We start from the raw sequence: 18,399 nt of genomic DNA, 5'->3' as shown, positions 1-18,399 counted from the left end.
TATAAATTGAATTATTGGGGTGGTGGATGGCATGGCTATATACTACTCTTAAGGTTATAAGGTCGATTCTTGCCATCGTCACTTTTTTTTCGCTCCACAACAAGAAGGTTCGCATACTATGCTCTTCATCTTCAGAGGCTTGAAGTTGTCAAAATATTATATATGTACCGGTAAATCTCTCATTATTTGTTCAGCGCTAATACAGACTCATTGAATTTCAGTAATGGGCTTTAAAATCATGTTCTGCGGAGCTATAGGCAGCATAGGATGTGTATCATGCTGTTATGCCGCCTTTGGTGTTCATCCAACATAAGCAAATTATGTTTATATGAGAATATTTGACTTCATTCCATGCCTTTTCATCCCTAAATTCTTATTCTCGCCTCACGTCTCGCCTAAGTTCTTCAGCGTATGATAAGCTGCTTATAATTTTCGTCCATAATAAAACCATAAGAAACAAATAGCTCCCTATTATAGTGCCATCTGGGTTAGGTTAAAATTGAAAATACTAACCCGTAAGTTTCACTGGAGTGACATTTGGACTCATCGTTTAAATCTACGAAAAAGATGAAAAACAAAGAGAACGGTTTTATGTTCAACTACGGAAAACGACTAATAAATTATAAATATTGTCCGACAATGCTAAAAGTAGCAATTTGATAGTCTCATGCAATTAACAAATCATGGTATAATATATTTTAGAAATATGATTTGAACTTACAACTTTGCCTCGCGCTGTTCAATTGTTCCGGACTGCGGAGGCAGTGTGTTGATCGCGGAAATTATTTGGGGCCATTGACTTATGGGTAATTCGTCATTGCTTACGTCAAAATATTTCGCTAAGAGAACGAAATTACCCGAACTGAAGCGATAGGCGGGGCGAAAAGAACGAGAATAATCGCGGTGAAAATGTTCGCTTCGAGTTGCCTTGGCGAAGCAAGGAGCCGGGCGAAGGGAGAACGAGAATCAACGCCCACGTGACAAACCCGAGAAGATTTTACTGGTCGATTTAATGTTCGTTACGAATAGTAAAAATACAACTTAGGCCCTTAATGCAATGCCTCTTTGCAAAATGAATGATGTGATTGGAATCCAGTTGCGTTCACTTCATAGAGGTCATCGCTGTCATTGTCGACTCATATGTTTTGATTGTTTATTAAAGTCGGTGATGAAGTTTTTCCTTATTTCTTCGATTAAATTTCCAACTGTAAGAGGACTTTTCTTTTTGTGGAGTGCTTTCTGGTATTATTCGATTGTTATTGACTTAAAAACAATGACATTGATTTATTCACATTTTGTTTTCTCTATACTTTATTTTTCACATTTGATGAATTTCGAAATTGGTGTCATACTAAGTGTTAAAAATATTTCATGCAAAAATATTTACTTTTGAAAGAAGATGTGGAGGCCGTGAGTTCTTAAATGGTGGTATGGTTGACAAAAGTTGTTAAAATGTCACAATTATTTCATTCGCTATCAGTAAAAACGTCTTTTGTATGATTTAATGGGTCCCGATTTTAAGGAGTGAAATTTCAATTGATTGATTCGTACTCCTAATGCTAAAAATTTAAAACTTCGGCGTGCAAGAGTATTAAATATTTTTCATTTTATTGGGGGATTGAATAGTTGTGGTGGCCATTCAGTTGGCTTATCTCCCTGAAGACCCGGGTTCAAATCTCTGCGACGCCAGAGAACGAGAACAGAGATTATCCGATCCCTGCTCGAGTTGGTACTTGGTCGAAAGCGCTTCAATGAAAGCATTCCGTACATCGAAAGGGACATTAACACGTTGCGTACCCTTCCATTAACAGAGCAGGCTCATGCCGACGCCGAGTTTCTCTCCACCCTTCCTTCCTTACCGCACGGCGCAAAAGCTGGCGGACGTCTGCTTTCACGGCCTTCCTACGTACCTGTATTTTCACGAAAAATTTTTATTTCATCTAAAATACAATTGGTGCCTTTTCCCCGTTTGTGGCCGTGATTACAAATGCTATCCTAATTGTTAGCGCTTTGTGATTGATAGGATATTGAAACTTCACTTTGAGAGATAGGATCGTATTTTTTTTTATTTTAAAAACGTATGTTTAAATTTAAACCATAATGTGTATTGGAAATGCAGCGGTCTATCGCTTTGTTATTGATGCGAGGAACATGGCCAGATGCGCAAGGGCAGTGTCTCTCCCGTGGTCTGCTTATAGCCGTTGTGCCGCTGGCTCCGCACAGATCTCTTTCGCCGCCTCCGCGTGCTCGGCAGCGTGCCAGGGGGGTGGGGGTGAGGGGGCGCAAGGGGGGGGGGAGGAGCAGGCTCGCCAATTTACTAGTGAAGGCGAGAGGGGCTCTCTCTCTCTCGGAGCAAGTGGGTCTGCTGCCCAGAATTGCTCTTGATCGATCTTACTGCCGGCTTATGTCCACAACACTATTTATTTAATAGAGGTAGCTTTGCTTACTATTTAGTAGTTTGCTGGCTGATTACTATTTTCCATTAGGTTTACTAAATGCATCACGGCTCAATTTAAAAAATGAAAATACGAAGGTAAGTTTAAGAGATTTTAAACGAATGAGGCATGGAGCAGCTAAAAACTCGGAGGCTGCGTGATGGAATTAGATTGTTTGAGCGATCAAGAGTAGATGTCTTTCAAAGTGACTCAGAGAGCACCACATTTATATGTCCGACAGAAGCGTAAAATTAAAGGAGATATTTTGCCGAACGGATACGTGAAAGAAATCGCTTACCCCGAAAAATAAAGGATTTTAACTAATGCAGCAATTTCTTTTTTTGTAAACGGTTGTTGTTCTAACGCAATGGACCGCACCAATAAGCCACACAACCATCGAGACGGCTTGCTTAGTAGTATGTCGATGCATTTTACATGGTTATGGCACGCTTTCAAGGAGCGATTTGCGAATCAACCCTCGTGTTTCGCATCCTCAGAATGAACCGATTTGTGTAAAGATTTCTTCACGAAGGAAAAAGCTTTTATGTAGCCAATATTTTACCGATTGGCTTACGCTTGGCAATGGCTGAAATAATGGTGATATTGAAGCATAGTATTCCCAGAAGAACAAAGAACAGCGGTTAAAAGGCCGATAAAAAAGACATGCCGGTTTCGCAATAAGACAGAGATATGTCAATAAATGCATAAAAGTGTTTAATTTATTTACGGAAGGAAGTGAGTATCGCTGAATTAGTTGCTAAAAATGGCTGAAGTATCTATTAAATAGTAGTTAAAAAGCTGTCTCTCGATCTAAATGTAAGTACATAAGTACAAAGGCACGCAAAAAATGTTACTTTCCTGAATATTTCATTGTAAGCTCCTCTGTTAGTCATCGATGGAAGATAGGGAGAGCTTGGTTCGCAATATCTTTGCAATTTTTACATCAGAATATTGTCATGAGCTCTAAATGAAATTCTGGTGTTAGAATAGTAGTGTGGAACTAAAATATTAGTGTTATCACTACAACCGATTTAAAGTGTGAAATCCGTGAATATCATGGTAAAAATGTAACTCAGGTACCTCATAGTGCCACGTTTTTGGGTTGTCGTTGAATCATCGTAATAGCTAAATGTAATTCACGTTGTTTAAATGACAATTACACTACAAATAGATATTTATGCCGGACGTACCATTTCAACAGCATAAACATTGAATTGGCAATATTTTTGTAGTTATTCTTATGATCTTATATGTCTCTTATGATGTTATTGATCTTTGCATCACCGGATGTTTTCTACGAAAGTAAAACCCTTTTCGTAAGGTGAGGGGCGAAAGCTAATCCACTACAGAAAGAAAAATCCACTACAGTATGTTCGGTCGAGATTTGAGAGCTTTTGAGGCCAATGTATGGGAGAGGAGGGGAACTAATGGGTATGTATCTCACCAGAGTGACATACTGACATTGGGTCCATGAAGTTACGGTCGAGATCACCTATTAATGTTATTTTAATTCAATGTTTCAATTCATGGTTAATTTTGCTAATCATTCACTGTTTGCCCTCTCCACATGGAGTGGAGGTCCGTATGGGATTCTGGAGATGAACGAGAGGGCGGCGAGGCCTTTGCTCCCCTCAAGAATGGCAGCTTTTAAAAATAGACTCTTAAATGATGAACTGTGCTGAATGCCAAAAAGTCTAGGGTAAAAATATTTTAGGTTAAAAGCCAAGAACATAAGGCAAAGGCTCAAAAGGAAAGTCAAAGAATCCATCTCGTGAGTCCCGTGAACAATGACATTCATTATGCGGGAAGGGTGGTTCTAAATGAAGAACTCATTTTCTAATCTATATATTTCATAAACTATGCGCAGTGTTTGCATGATGTTAGTAATATTACAGTAGATATCAGTGTTGATACTAAGGTATTTAAGGAGTCTGCGGATAAAATTAAAAGGGTCACGAACGAGAAGAGATGAATCAGTTCAACAATTTGGGCAGCTCTATCGAGGAAAGCGGACGCGTGAAGAGTGACTAAGGGGTCCTGCGATGACAGGGGAGACGTTCGTGATCAGGGAATCGCTGATGATCATTGTGCGCGATATTAAAGAAAATGCAGCTTACAATTCTTAGCTATATGTGTAGAGTGTAGCACTTTTGTTTGGCGGATGCGTGGACGCTGAGAAAGTAGTTGGAGAGAAGACTGGAGACGATCTAGAGGTACGGGTGGTTGTTGAGGAGATGGAGAAGTTGACGGAGGAGAACGACGAAGTGCTGGACGTGGTGGGATGGGATGGGAAATTTCTAGGCGGGAGGAGACAAAGGGTCTGCATGGATCGCGTTCTATCCTTTGCTAAAAAAATACTGAATTTATTTGAAGACTAGAATTTTAAATTTGTTTGGCACTTTATTTTTTGGTGTTGTCAAATCACAATTCTTATGAGTGCTTATTTCGATTTCCTTAAACCTTAATGAATAAATATTTTGGTTACTGATAATAAATATTTTGTTGTGTTGTTGTCAAAGAATTTTATTCTTATGAGTGTTCGTTATGATATCTCGAAAACCTAAAATATCCTCTATTACTGTTATTGAATATTCTCTTATAATATTAATAATATTCTCTTATATCTTAAGAATGTTTAATTGCAGTATACGATATGCAATTTATTTTCTTTGACCCGAAAGACAACGCTAGAGCATAATAAACATTCATTCATATGTTGTAGTTGGTGTCAGCATGGCGACAGATGAAGTGAAGTATTTGGGAATAACGATAACTTCGAACCTATTGTGGGGAACTGTAATAAGAAATATTTTTTTTGCAAAGCCTGTAAGGAGACAGGGCTCGTAAAGTGAGTTGTGCGATGATTTTGGATGAAAAAGTAAAAGAGAGTTGCTATTCCACTTTTCTCCCGAGGTATGAAATTATTCAAGGTTATGCAGGGAGCAGATACGATTCGGTGCAGAAATACTTTATCGGTGAACTTAAACGAAAAACGAAGGAATGCAACGCGACTCGTCAAAACCTGCTGCGGGCGCACAGACTGCGTTACGCTGTCAGTATTAAACGAATTAGGCTACGCGGTAGACTTATATAGCATCAGCAACTGAGAATAGATATAAACGATTTTAATTTTTCCTGGTCTCCCATCCCCAAAGGATGGTGGACAAGTCGTCTCCCGAAACGTCGGCTTTTATAAAAGCATTAAATACCTGGCTGAGAACCCGAGAAATATTCGTCAGGAGAATAGATATCATTCAGAGAGTCACGGAGAGCATCATGATAGAATCTCACTATTTAGGATTTTCTGTCCAATGGAAGCAATAAATTAAGAGGGATATTTTGCCGACTTGATAGATGTGGGAATTCGTTTTTCCCAATAGAACAATGAAAGACTTTAATAAGTGCTAGGCGGAATTTGGTGTGTGCATTGTCTGTTTTTTTTGTCGACGGCTGGTTTCCTCACGACCCCCTAGTGCCACTCGCCCGATGACGCAAGGCGTGCGTGAATTCGGATGAAGCTCCGAGCACTCGAATGCATTGACTCGCCCGTGTCTCTCCATTCGAGTAGCACTCTGCCATGCCTGCCTCCCTCGCCCTAGGACACCCTCAGCACACACACACACGCGCGTCTCCGAGCCGCCAACTATTATGCACACTAGTTAAATGATCGTAGGCCTTCCCAGCTAATGATATTTGTGAAACCATCTCGGGTTGTTGCTGTTGAAGGCCCGCGTTTGGCTCTCATCGCCATCAAGGTGCTTTCCTGCGTTTACGAATCCGGGCTCAAATCCTCATAAGTCTCACATTGATTAATCCAAATGTGGGCATTGTTTGAAGTTCAATAAGTTACCGCCCAGTGCACGCAAGTGACGGCTCATTTGAACGGTTCAATTCTACGGGAATGATTCTTTTCCAGCGTGTCTTTGTTTTTTCCTCGAGAATTAAATGACTCATTGAATGGCTCATTTCAAAACCCATCAGCACTCCTAATGTGATCATTTTCATCCGGAAGATATATCGGATAACCACCCTTATGCTGATTTGTCTCAGCCCTGACGGAGACGACAGAGTTTTTTGTCGAAACGTCGACATTCAACCGCTATCCCCGCTACCCTACCCAATAACAGTTTACCATTAGTTTACATTGGTACACGTTTGCAATGAATGGTTCAGCAATGGAATCCCCGAGTTCATCATAATACTATCGAAAATGGTCATTTGTACAAATACTTATCTTCCGGAAGAGTAAAAATGCAAAAATAATATTCATTTTTGTAACCATGGGGAATAATTATCCACCCTGAAGCTCTTTTGTGACAGCATCAAAACCCTGATTATGGCTCAAATAGCATTCTCTTACGTTTCCAGAAGTAAGTGGTAGGTTAAGCCGTGGTCCCTTCCTTAAGAGAATGAGCTAATGCCGACGCCGGGTTTCTCTCCATCCTATGGAGAAAATTACTTTTGCTGTTGACCGCATCCTCCGAATACCATACCACATTTAATTTATGAAAGTATTGAACAAAAGTACGAGAAATAAAGCCAATATTGCGTCAGCCATGATCATTAGAACAATAGACAAACCCAATTTTAGTTGACGCACTCACCTCGCAAATCGGCTATCAGCTTATCATCGTTTCTGGTAGTTTCTTCGTCTGAACACCCTTAAACGGTTGATCAACGTATTTCGCAAGAGTCTTTCCTTCGCTATTCCCCCCTCTCCTCTTCAAGCCTTCGAAATAGTTCACGGCGCCGCGGGCAGTTAGTCGCCCAAGACACATGCAGCACAGTCCGCCATTGCGAAGCACAGAGCGGGAAAAAAAGTATCGACTGCTTTTTCTTGTTAATCTTATGATGAAAGATATGAAACACTACACAGTTCCATCGAACGCCTGCCATTCATTGGATCATAAAGTGACCTTTCGCGCCAATTATGGTGTAAAGTCTCATTCTCGCTGAAATGGTACTTGAGACAAATACTTACAATTGCCTCACAATTGCCGCAAAGGAAAATTTGAGGAATGACCGGACAACTCCCCAGACTCATTTTGCGTTCATGCAACGGTGATTCTCAGCTTGTCCTTCTTAACTGTAACCAACATGTAATGCCACCTCCGACAAACGTGTTGTTGATGCAAAGATCAGTTATTTGGAACAAAGAATAAGCAGCTAAGGTGAGTTTGAAGTAGCTAGAGATGTCATCACAAGGCTTGTAACCATGTGGGATTGGTAAATACAGGCAATTTTCCCTTACCTGCTTCGACAAAAGTGCAAAGAAAAAGGTTTCTTTTTGCGAAAAAAGAATTGATCCAATAATTTTCATTGATGCCGTCTTCTTATTAGATTTGAAGCGCAAAGTTTTTCTGATTATGGCGCACAAGTAATAAATTGCCGCACAACAGAGCAAAGCTGTCTAAATGTAAGTTATCTATAACGCCCTAATCGCTACCGTATCATCATATCATACCATCAATCATATTTTCGGAAGCCTACCGTGGCACTTTTCTTTTGTAACTACCGCAGTAATAGTTAGGATAGAAAACTAAAGCTAAATGTAGAAATCCCTTCCATTTCTTGCTTGTGAGAAATTCTTAGTCATTGAATTCATTGTGATACTGCACTACTGCCTGTGAGACAAATATAATGACGTCAATATATAATGAACAACAGCAGAAATTGGCCGCAGCAATGTTGGTGCGAAAAATCAGCTTAATTGGAGTCCCGCTCAATGGCACCAAACGCTGTTCGCATTACCCGACCCGACGAACCACACTAGCGCTGCTGATTCTTGGACACGCCTGGCACTTTCGGCTTTCCTTACTCCTCTCTGCTGTAATCAGTTAAAGTATTGACAATGTGCGTAGTTAATGGTTTATATTTTGTAGCACATTTTAAAATTTGCTCACAAAGGAATTATCGCACTGTGTTTAAGGTGTAAACATCAAAGAAAAGAACTCTACCTACTCCTAATAACAAAAGGTTAATATTCTTTGAAAAAATGTTGTCTCGGAGCTTTTCGGAGTAAACGTGTAGGGATTAGCAAGACTTCTGAGCATACGAACAATGTTAATACTTCTGAGAAATAACTACAAGAGCCATTATTAGATACTCTTTTCAATTCCGTTGATAACACACTGCAGTGGTGAAAAATCGTGTTCATAAATGTAGGTTATTAGTAAGAATTTCTACCCTCGGAATACGAAGATGATGCTCAAAGCATCATGTCATGCACACTCAGGGCACGAATTGTAGACTTTGAAACATAAACATCACATATTTGTAGCTGATACGTGCGATCTGTGAAACCTATTTTTTACCTATGTCATATAGGTACTCGTCGAAATAGGCACGGAAGGCTTTTTATTTTAGAAAATCCTCAATGTATCTTCGTTTTTTCACCAAGAGTTCACGAAAAAATGTAAAAAAACTGTTGGGAGACTGTACAGAATATAATATAGCATAAATGTATTGTATTTTCATGAATTGCAAATGTGATCGATTTATGCAATCAGAGTCGATGTTACTACGTTTTAGGTATGATTTTCGAATTTAGGAGGCCGAAATCCACCAAAGAACACCAAGATATAAGAAAAAAGTTTGTGATAAGTGTAATTTTTTGCGTGGTGTAATCAGCAATTTTTTGTCTGGTAGTATCCTAATGAGCGTCGTGCTGTTCGCTGATCTCAGCCGTCGCCATGGCAACCTCGTCTGCACTCCCCCACCCCCGGCCCTTCCCCCCATCCGCTTTCCCTCTTATCCTTCACCCATATATCGCCTCGCCGCAGTCGGCTGTTTCCTCCCCCGCTCTTCCACCCCCTACTCGTAGCGTTGCCGTTTATATTCGGTTATGTACTCCCCCTACTAATCGATGTTGAGATACGCATAATTATTGAGAATTATTATTCGTTCACTATGAATGTTAATTTTCACTTTTAGTGTTAATTCACATGTGAGTCAAATTTTGACGTATCAATGTTTCAAGTACTCATTAACTGCGTATTGATTGTCCCAAAAGCTCTAATGCCATACCCATTTTATGGAAAATTGGTTTGAGTTAGTTTTATTGCTAACTTTCTAAGACTAAGTGATTAGAAAAGAGGTAAAATTCGAGAAATGATATATTCTGGGGCATGACTCTCTGAGTAGACAGCGGTTAGAACCAAATTAAAAAAGAATTAAAGAAAAGCAAACCCCTCGCCCAAATCCCAATCAACAGTATGAGGAGAAAGTATGACTCGAAGTCATGGGGATGAAAAAGAATCAATTTAGACTTGAAAGCCTTAGACGTAGGAGCTACCTGCGTCTAATCAACCGAAAAGACGTGTTTTGGCGACACAATGATATTTATTCACATAAGAATTAATCAGTTACTTTCCAACGAAATGTATTTGTGCTTTTATCAATTATAATTTGAAAGAGTTTGAAATATTAGCTCTCTCAAATGCACTCCGCAGGCCATTGGCTATTGCTCCCGCACATTCATCGTGATCTGAAATACACATATATCTCGATTTATTTGGATGTAAGTTTTGTACATTCTACACTAATTTCGCTTCATAAATTTATGTACTGTGCGTCCATAGTTCTGCTTTATTGTTTAAAAACTATGCATACTAAGCGAGCTGCCACAATGTCAAGGGGTGTGTAGGATAAAAATAGCGCATGGCACTCCTGAACTTGTTTTTATTTAGAAGTATGCATCCCATTTAAACGGTAACGGATATGAAATACTCGTGCATCGAATGCAATGCATAAAATATGTCTTTGATCTTCAGGCTACAAGGCTCTATTTGAAGATTTTACAACATGCATGCTAAAATTGTAGTCGACCTACCTACTTGATATGTATGTGTTCGAGGGGTGGTGCGGAGCATTTGTTGGGATGGAGCTCTTGTCCGCCCTCACGGATTGCCTGTGATCGTGAGCATCGCGAACGTGACGAAAATTCATCGGAAGATGTATATTTCTTTAGGTGTTTAAGATGTACGTGATGCATCTTATCTTATGTGTGTGCTGCAGAAGATATGTTTCTTTTCAGTCCACCAACGACACGATATGTATTGTTTATCCTTAGGGCTTAAACTGATTATTAAGAAATTGAAGACGATGCTAACACTTAGTATGAGCGATTTTACAAATATAGAGATACATGCATATGATTAAAAGTATTAAAAAAATTATAAATTGGGAAGTAAAAATCTCACGAATCTTAATTGAAATAACTTAGATTTATGTTTTTGCTACAGTGTTAAACATCACCAATCACTTCAATGACCCACGAGAGCTTCAACCAAGAAAAAAGATATAACTAGTTATAATTACTTTGGTGTATCGGATTATATTAAATTTTACTTTAAATCGTAATTTCAGTTCTTGTATTAGAGCTATGTTGAGAACAAATATATATTTTTGATTTTGAAAACACAAAAGTTCTGTAAAATCAAGCATACCAAACTTCTGGTTTGCAGAACATAATTTGACTGAAAGGTTTTGTGAAGGAATTGTATAGATTAAAAAACATAACAAATTGTAATGAAAGATATGGTTTAAGTAAAATTTAATATAGTCTGATGCACCAAAATGAATTACAGTAAGTAAAATAGCAACAAAAAATAATCACGATGTGTCAATTAAGGTAAGTCAATTTTTGCTCAAAAAAGTTTAAAAAATATTGTTTATGAAATGTATTTATTTATATTTTGTAATATGCCTGATCTGTTCGCATCTTCTGCAATCACATAAAATGCATTAAAGCCTTGAGAAGGAACACGACATGTTCGAAACGATGGTGAACTGAAGTATTGTTTCTATTGGCGTACACTTCAAGACATACGTCTGCTTATTAATTATACTGAGCTCAAGAAGACAACCATTTATTACGCAAATAATTCTTTGCTTATCGTGCATTCATCTTTCTTTTGTTTCCCTCGTCCTCGAGAAAACCGCCATTTTTCTGTTGGCTGGGAAGGGTCCTCCAAGGGCTTGGCTTCCACTCCTCTAATTTTCAAAAGCGTCTCTCGCTCGGCCGAAAGTGAACGGATTTGAAGGAACGGTCTTTGGACACAAATCTTCCAAGACTCGTATTCACTCTTTGTGGTTACGACACGGTTGCATTTCTCACGGCCTTTATTGATTAAGTAGGTAAGGAACTGTCACTATTTTTTACTGGATTTCTTTACTCGTCAAATCAAAATATTTAATTTACCAAAGGCCGATAAATGCCTATTTAATGAGCCCCCATAAGTTTTCCTACAATACCTCAAAGAAAAGTTTGGTGTATATTTTTTTTAGTTTACACTGAATTATTCGAGAGAAATTAGGATTTGATATAAAAATGCCCCCTCCTATACTTGACTCCCTCTTCATTGTGTTAGAATTTAAAAAAAAGTTATGATTTAATGAATTGATTCATCAAAGTAATTATGGATGTAATATTATTATCATAAATATATTTTAATAGTGAAAATTATATGTTAACATAATACCTAAATTGCATAACAAAAAAACATGTCTGCTACAGATAGTAGATGTCACCACATTTAGGAAGAAATTTACTGATTATTAAAACAATATTTTTATTGACTTTTCTGTCTATATATTCTACTGTTTTTCGTACGATCGTATTTGAAAATTATACAGCTGATCAGAATGAATTTAGAAGATGTTATTATGCAGCTAGCTTTTAATCGTGTGATTTTTTAACTTATGGGTATTTAATAAATTCCTAGGAATTGGAAAAAAGAATCGGTTTTTAGTTGCTGACAGATGATAACCCTCGTACAATAAATATACCTATGTAATGCGATGTTGCTTGGCAATATTTGAATAGAAATGATGTTTTTATTTCGAAAAAAATTTTGTGCGTAAACGGGGTCATTTTTGGGAGTTGAAGAATGAAAATGTACCAAAAATTAGAACGGTTGCGTCAAAAATGTTTGAGTGGAGAACATAAGGAATAGCCTCGGTACAATTAAGTGTTTGTATCATGGAGATCGGTTTTTATTTAGAGAATGAGTGTACTGCTACCGAATAAGCGCATCGATGGGAGTGCATTCGGGTTTATAATGGCTTCAATGTAGATTCATTGCTGTCTCCACAATTCGTATTTGCGTATTTATTTGTTGTGGTAGCTCTCGTTTTAGTTACCCTTAATTGACTCATAACTAGGTCACTCATTTTATCCGTGGCAGTTTTTAGATATTTTTGTGGACGCACTACACACCGCGTGGACCTTCGGATGTAGAGCGGAGATGTGGCGAAGGATTCGTCGGCTGCTGCGCCCGTTCCTCCCGAGAACATTTATTCGAGTACTCCGGACTCGCGTTGAGCAAATGTGAATTCACTTTGGGGTTCCATCAAAGCATTATGTTGTCATATATTTATTTTACGATCATATTTTAAGTTCATTGTTTTTAATGGCATAAATTAGCAGTCTCTATTCAAAAGGGGGAGGTTTGAATTGACAGGCGGGGACCTGACTTCTCCATAACCGATGATAGAATGGGCTCTTACTAATCAGGAATGCTCAAATGCTCACCATGAAATCTTTGTCCGTGAGAACACGTGCATGCTACCTCGTGTGGGTCGACAACCTTTCCAGGCCTCTCAATTGCTGCGTGTAAGTAATGGCGTGGCTAAGTGTCTCTTCATTGGAATCTTGGTTTATTTTCATATGAAATACATCGACTCACAACCGACGAAATAGTGTGACTATTACCTAACAATTTAAACATTGGAAATACGCAAGGTTAGTGTATTTATTAATTCATGAACGCACGCTTCAATGGCTTAGTAAATGCAATTGTATGAGTTGGCATTTTGTAAATGGCGTGAATGAGTGATATTGAAAATTGTTCATTCCAGGGACATGGAAAAAGGTCCTTAATTGCATTCATTTTACGCTTAAAGCTAAAAAAAAAACAAATAAATCGTTATCAAGGGGAACTTTGCTGGCAAGCCTTTAATATTGAATACCTCTTTTAAATTCACAAATCAGTGTCCTATCTCTAAATATTTTACATATGAAAGAATAAAAAATATTCTCATATCTCCGTTTATGACATACATATCCAGAACGCCTGGGATCGAAATGCAAAACGTAGAATGTCAGTTAGGATCTTCGATTGATTCCTGGCTCGCTATAATCATCCCTTAAAGATTTCCCACTCATCAGGAGTGCATGTCAATGAATGGGTCATTAAGTCTGCTGTAATATCTACGTGCATTTTTATGTTATGGGTCTTACCTGAGAGCCATGTTGGTGGCCGATAGCAGAGACAGGATCAAGAGGAGTGAACGCCAGTCTTCCTGCGCCATCATCTCGCGATCCAATCACATGCCAGCCGTGGGGCCCTCAAAGTCGCCGGGCCCCGGGGGCCTCCGCCAACATCCTCACTCCGGCCTTCATGCCGGGGGCGGCGGCGGGGGGGCGAGGGGTCGCGGCGGGCCCGGGGGCATGTCGCGGACACTCAGAGCCGCGTCCGAGCGGCGGCCAGGCGAGGTGACGGACGGAGCATGGGGCGACAGCGGGGTCGCGACGATCGCCGGCCGCTCCGACAAACTCACCCACTCACTGCCCTCGCTACCTCGGCGACACCACGGCGCAAAAAAAAGAAGAAAGTGCGCGCACCAAGGAGGAACCACGACGGGCACTCCCGCCCCTCACCCCCTCCTCCCCCACTCCACCCCCGTGCCTCCACCCGACCCCCAACACCCAACCCCACAACCTCTCCACCTCCTATTGTTGCTCGTCAACCTGGTATTGTTGTTCGCCTCGTGGCCCTTGTTGTTGTTGTTGATATTGTTGTTGTTGTGTGTGTATCACTCGAGTTGCAGGCGTGCTTCCTCCCTCGGCGGTCTCCTCGCAACTCCTCCTCTCTCTCTTTCGCTATCTCTCCCTCCCCCTCCCCTCGCCCCGAATTCCCGAGCCTCTCCTCCCGACCGATAGATGGCCGCGCTTCCTTCTGGAGCCATGCCTCTCCCCTCCCCCCTCCCCATGTGGAAGGGGAAAGTAGGGGAAAGAATCCTTACCCCACTCCACACCTCCCCCCCCACTCCCCTCTCCTCTCTACCCCCCTTCATCACTTCCTATTCATTCCTCCCATCATCCTCTGCTCTTCTTCTTCCCTTCCGGGGTTCGCGCTGCTGCTGCCCGTTGTGTTCTCTCACCCTCTCGACCCGGGTTCAGTTCTCGGCAGAGTTGCTTATGTTTTAGAGAATGGCCAATCACGGTTGTAAAATGTGTGGAAATAATATGATGCAATTTTTTTCCGGCGAATTGTTTTTGTGGAGCCTTCGATTTCGTGGAGCTGAGCATCAACACGTTTCACCCTTATGACGATAGACGAGTTTTCCAAGGAAAAATTTGGTGATTTACGACCACTTAAACCGATAGAGACCCCGAGAAGGCTCCGCGAATGTTTTGAATGAACTTCGACGACGACGTTAAGCAGAGGCCCAGTGGCGCCATTACCTATCGTTCTCCTTCTCTGCCGGTTCTATTTCATCATTCACCTTCCATGTATTGCACGGCGTATTGGTACTTGCCTTTGTATCTTCTCCTTGGGAATGACGGTTACACGTTGAGATATAGATCGGCATTGGTTTCTTTAGAGTGTGGAAAATCATTTAAGTTTGCGTGTCCTTCCGTCATCATGACGTATTCCGTCATCGTGTCAAACTTAGGTTCTCACATTGATAAATTCACGGTTTATGGACTGTACCTTGTTCAAAATTTGCCCGAACCTTTATTATATTAACATTTACTACTGATTAAATACTGAGATATGCTATAAAATGCCAGTGATGGTATTCCTTATGTATCGTAAAAAATTGAAATAATTGTGTACATATCGTACGTGTAATTCCTAACGACGGAAGGCCGGAGTGATGCGTCATCTTAAGAGGAGGCTTATGCTGACGCCGCGCCAGGATTCCTCATCGCCTTTCTTCTCAACTGACTTTTCTTCACGGGTAGTACACCTGTCGGTCGCCTCATGACGCACGTAACTCTAGATTAAACCTCGCGAGTGGTTCGATGATTTGCATTCTGACTGATTTGCATCTGACTGAGATTCTGACCCCTGGTGTTCACGGCAAGGGATGGTAAGAAATGTTATAACCTGCCTGAGTTTTTAGAATTCCTGCGTCATGGTCATTAATATCCTCATATCCCTACTTTTCAAACCCTGAAATAATAATTAATTAGTGTAGAAAAGAGCAGGCAAAACGTCGCATCTCTTCCAACTCAGTCATACGGTACTGTCAATATTATAGACAAGTTTACATAAATATCGAAGGACGAAATTGATATTAAATTCAGTAAAATGATATTTTATTCATAATCGAAAGAAAATTGATTTACAAAGCGAGTAACTCTTGGGTAACTAATTCTGATACGTAGGAGAAAATTCAGTGTGATTTGAGCGATGGGAATGAAAAACCTTCCACAGCACGTATTTTACACGTTATTTCAGAGATTGTCTGAAGGTCTCTCGTCATATAATGTCAGAGGACGATCGGCTTTGCTGCTAGTTAACTCGCTTCTTTCATGCATGCAGTGTGACGCAGGTTTAATTCCGTGTTATTTGAAAATCGAAGCATCACATTTCCTCTTATGTAATCTTTTTTCTCGACGCAATTTCAGTTCATCACATTAGTTGCGTCCATTGATCGGAAGAATTGCCAGTTAAATTTGCCTCGGCTAATTTTTACAACTTGCTGAATTAACGTATCAAAGTGTAGCCAACTTGCGCACTATCCATTTTTTCGGAATTCATTTCAGAAGTCTAAAATGGTCTTTCGGCAAATGTTTAAGGAATTTAATTTAAACAATCTTATTTTCAATGGATGCAATGATGCGCGTACAAAGAAATAAAATGCTGCGAGAACATAAGCCTCGTATTTCACAAAAATTACATTTGTGATGTAACAAAGAAATCACGATCAAGTAGTTTAAAAAGACACGTTACTTTGTCGTACGAGATATAGACCGTCGCAATATTATTTATTAGAGCTTTATCACTCTTGTTACTCACTCAAAAGTACGATACTCTGGTATACATATATATGGTGACAGTATTTCACCGAAGCGAAGGTCTTTTAACAATTAGGATCCTCCGGCTGCATGGTAGCCCAATAATAAATTACCGCTGATCGGAACAGATCGGAAACCCCGGGTTTAAATTCTAGGTGTAGCCACAGGACACCCAGAACAAAGAATCCCATCAGTAAGGCGATTAAGTCCGAAATCTGCAGATAAAAAAGATTAAAATTGATGTGGCTGATGTTTCCAGCTACAAATCAATGAATGTAGACCCATGGCTATGGAAACTGCGGCTTCTGAGAATGGTATTTTCTTCTCAATTCACATTTGGTTTGAATGTGCAGACTTTTTGCAGATTATAATTATTTTTGTATTCTTGAATATATACATGGCAGGGTTATTATTGTCTGCATGTACGATTATTATTCCATCTCCTTAGTGCTAGAGAATGTTTTTTAAGCAAACTTTGAGCGAAAAAAGGTTCGGAATAAAGGCACTATGTTTAGAATATTTTAAAAGCATTAGTTTTAATGTTAGTTTCGGTCTTGAGATAATATAACATAATTTTTTATAGTCCTTTGCTCAAGTTGGTAGGTTAAATGAATAAGGTAAGTGTTTAATTCGCTTTGGGGGAAGATTCAATTGCAGGATTGACAAGATGATTACTTGTTGTCAAATTTATTCCGGAAATACCAATGCACCCATGTGCGTTTCGGGGTGCAGTGTTGCTGTTATACTTACTTGAAACTATCATATTTAAAGTTTCTGGATAAGTTTGCGAATTCAGAATAATTACGCGTTAAAATTTGATCACGCTATCAATTTGATATTTTGTGGTCACTGATGGTAGACTTTTTTTTATAAACTTGCCTGATTTCCAAATGCAAACATTTTAAACGAGGGATAATACTGGCTTTCACCGCCGGGATTAGAATCCGGGCCCACAGCTAGCGAGGCCACCACGTCAACCTGAACCCCAACCCTGGCCTCGTGGCGACGATGAGCGATTCCTGAGAGATTTCTGAGTCGCTGTCAGCGCATCTCATATTTCGCCTCTCTCTCATTCTCTCTCCCTCTCTCCTTCGCTTTGCTCCACTTTGCCTCCTCTTCTTCCTTTCTCTCTACTTCCCCTCCTCCCCCATAAGGGGCAGGTGGGATGGGGGACAATCCCCCTCTTTCTGCCGCCTTCCCCTTGTGATTATGCGCACGCGCAGTCCACGGGAGCACGGGGGGTTGCCTAACCACGCCACTCTCCATCAACCCCCGCCCCACTTTGGGAAGCGGAAGGGGAGGCATCTAGCGGGGAATCACTGGAAGTAGGTCGCGGCGCGCGATAATTATTCCCACTCCATTTATGTGCATTTATTCACTTATTTCTTTCTTTATTTCTTCCACCCACCCCTCCTTTCAAATTCTATTCTTTCGCTCCTTTTGAAGCTGTCATTATTCTGGCGGAATAAGTTAAGCAAGTTTTTAATTTCGCTCCCGACCCTCTTTCGTCATGTTTCTCACCCACCCTCGTCTCCGTCAGCTCTTCGCGTCTCCCACCCCTTCCCTCCCCTAATCAACAGCTGATGGAGGCCTTCCGCTCGCGTGGACCCACTGAAATTGAAAATGAAACGAAAAGACCCTTTGAGTGGAGATTGGGCGAAGTCAAGAAGATGTAACTGCTGGCCGCTCGTCTCTTGAAAAGAGGACTCTAAGAATCGGTAATTTTTGCACTTGAGAATCTGAAAGCCGAGGCCTTTACGGAGCTTCATAAACGTCTAAGACAACTCTGCGGTCGGCCTTAAAGGAACAAAAGTTGAAATGGACTTCTGTTTCTTGTACCAAGCCCACGAATTAACCGTATAAACTGCGGCTTTTTAGAATTATATTTCTTCTTTTCTTTTACACAGTAGTTGTGACGATGCATAGTTTTTG

General features: G+C 40.2%; 1 protein-coding gene across 3 annotated transcripts in view; it reads right to left on the bottom strand.

Annotated features, from left to right (window-relative positions):
• The window catches only part of LOC124162216 (gamma-aminobutyric acid receptor subunit beta-like), a 138,114-nt gene extending 124,030 nt beyond the window's left edge, over positions 1 to 14,084 (bottom strand). For all 3 annotated transcript variants that reach the window (XM_046538673.1, XM_046538675.1, XM_046538674.1), the window contains exon 1: positions 13,678 to 14,084. In XM_046538673.1, coding sequence (XP_046394629.1) covers positions 13,678 to 13,751 — 74 coding nt within the window. In that variant the 5' untranslated portion in view covers positions 13,752 to 14,084. The remainder of the gene's footprint in view (positions 1 to 13,677) is intronic.
• Between the last annotated feature and the right edge of the window lie 4,315 nt (positions 14,085 to 18,399).

This window comes from Ischnura elegans, chromosome 7 (assembly GCF_921293095.1).
Source record: "Ischnura elegans chromosome 7, ioIscEleg1.1, whole genome shotgun sequence".
Taxonomy (NCBI): domain Eukaryota; kingdom Metazoa; phylum Arthropoda; class Insecta; order Odonata; family Coenagrionidae; genus Ischnura; species Ischnura elegans.
The sequence above is the reverse complement of the archived record's forward strand: the minus strand, read 5'-3'. Positions and strand labels throughout refer to the sequence as shown.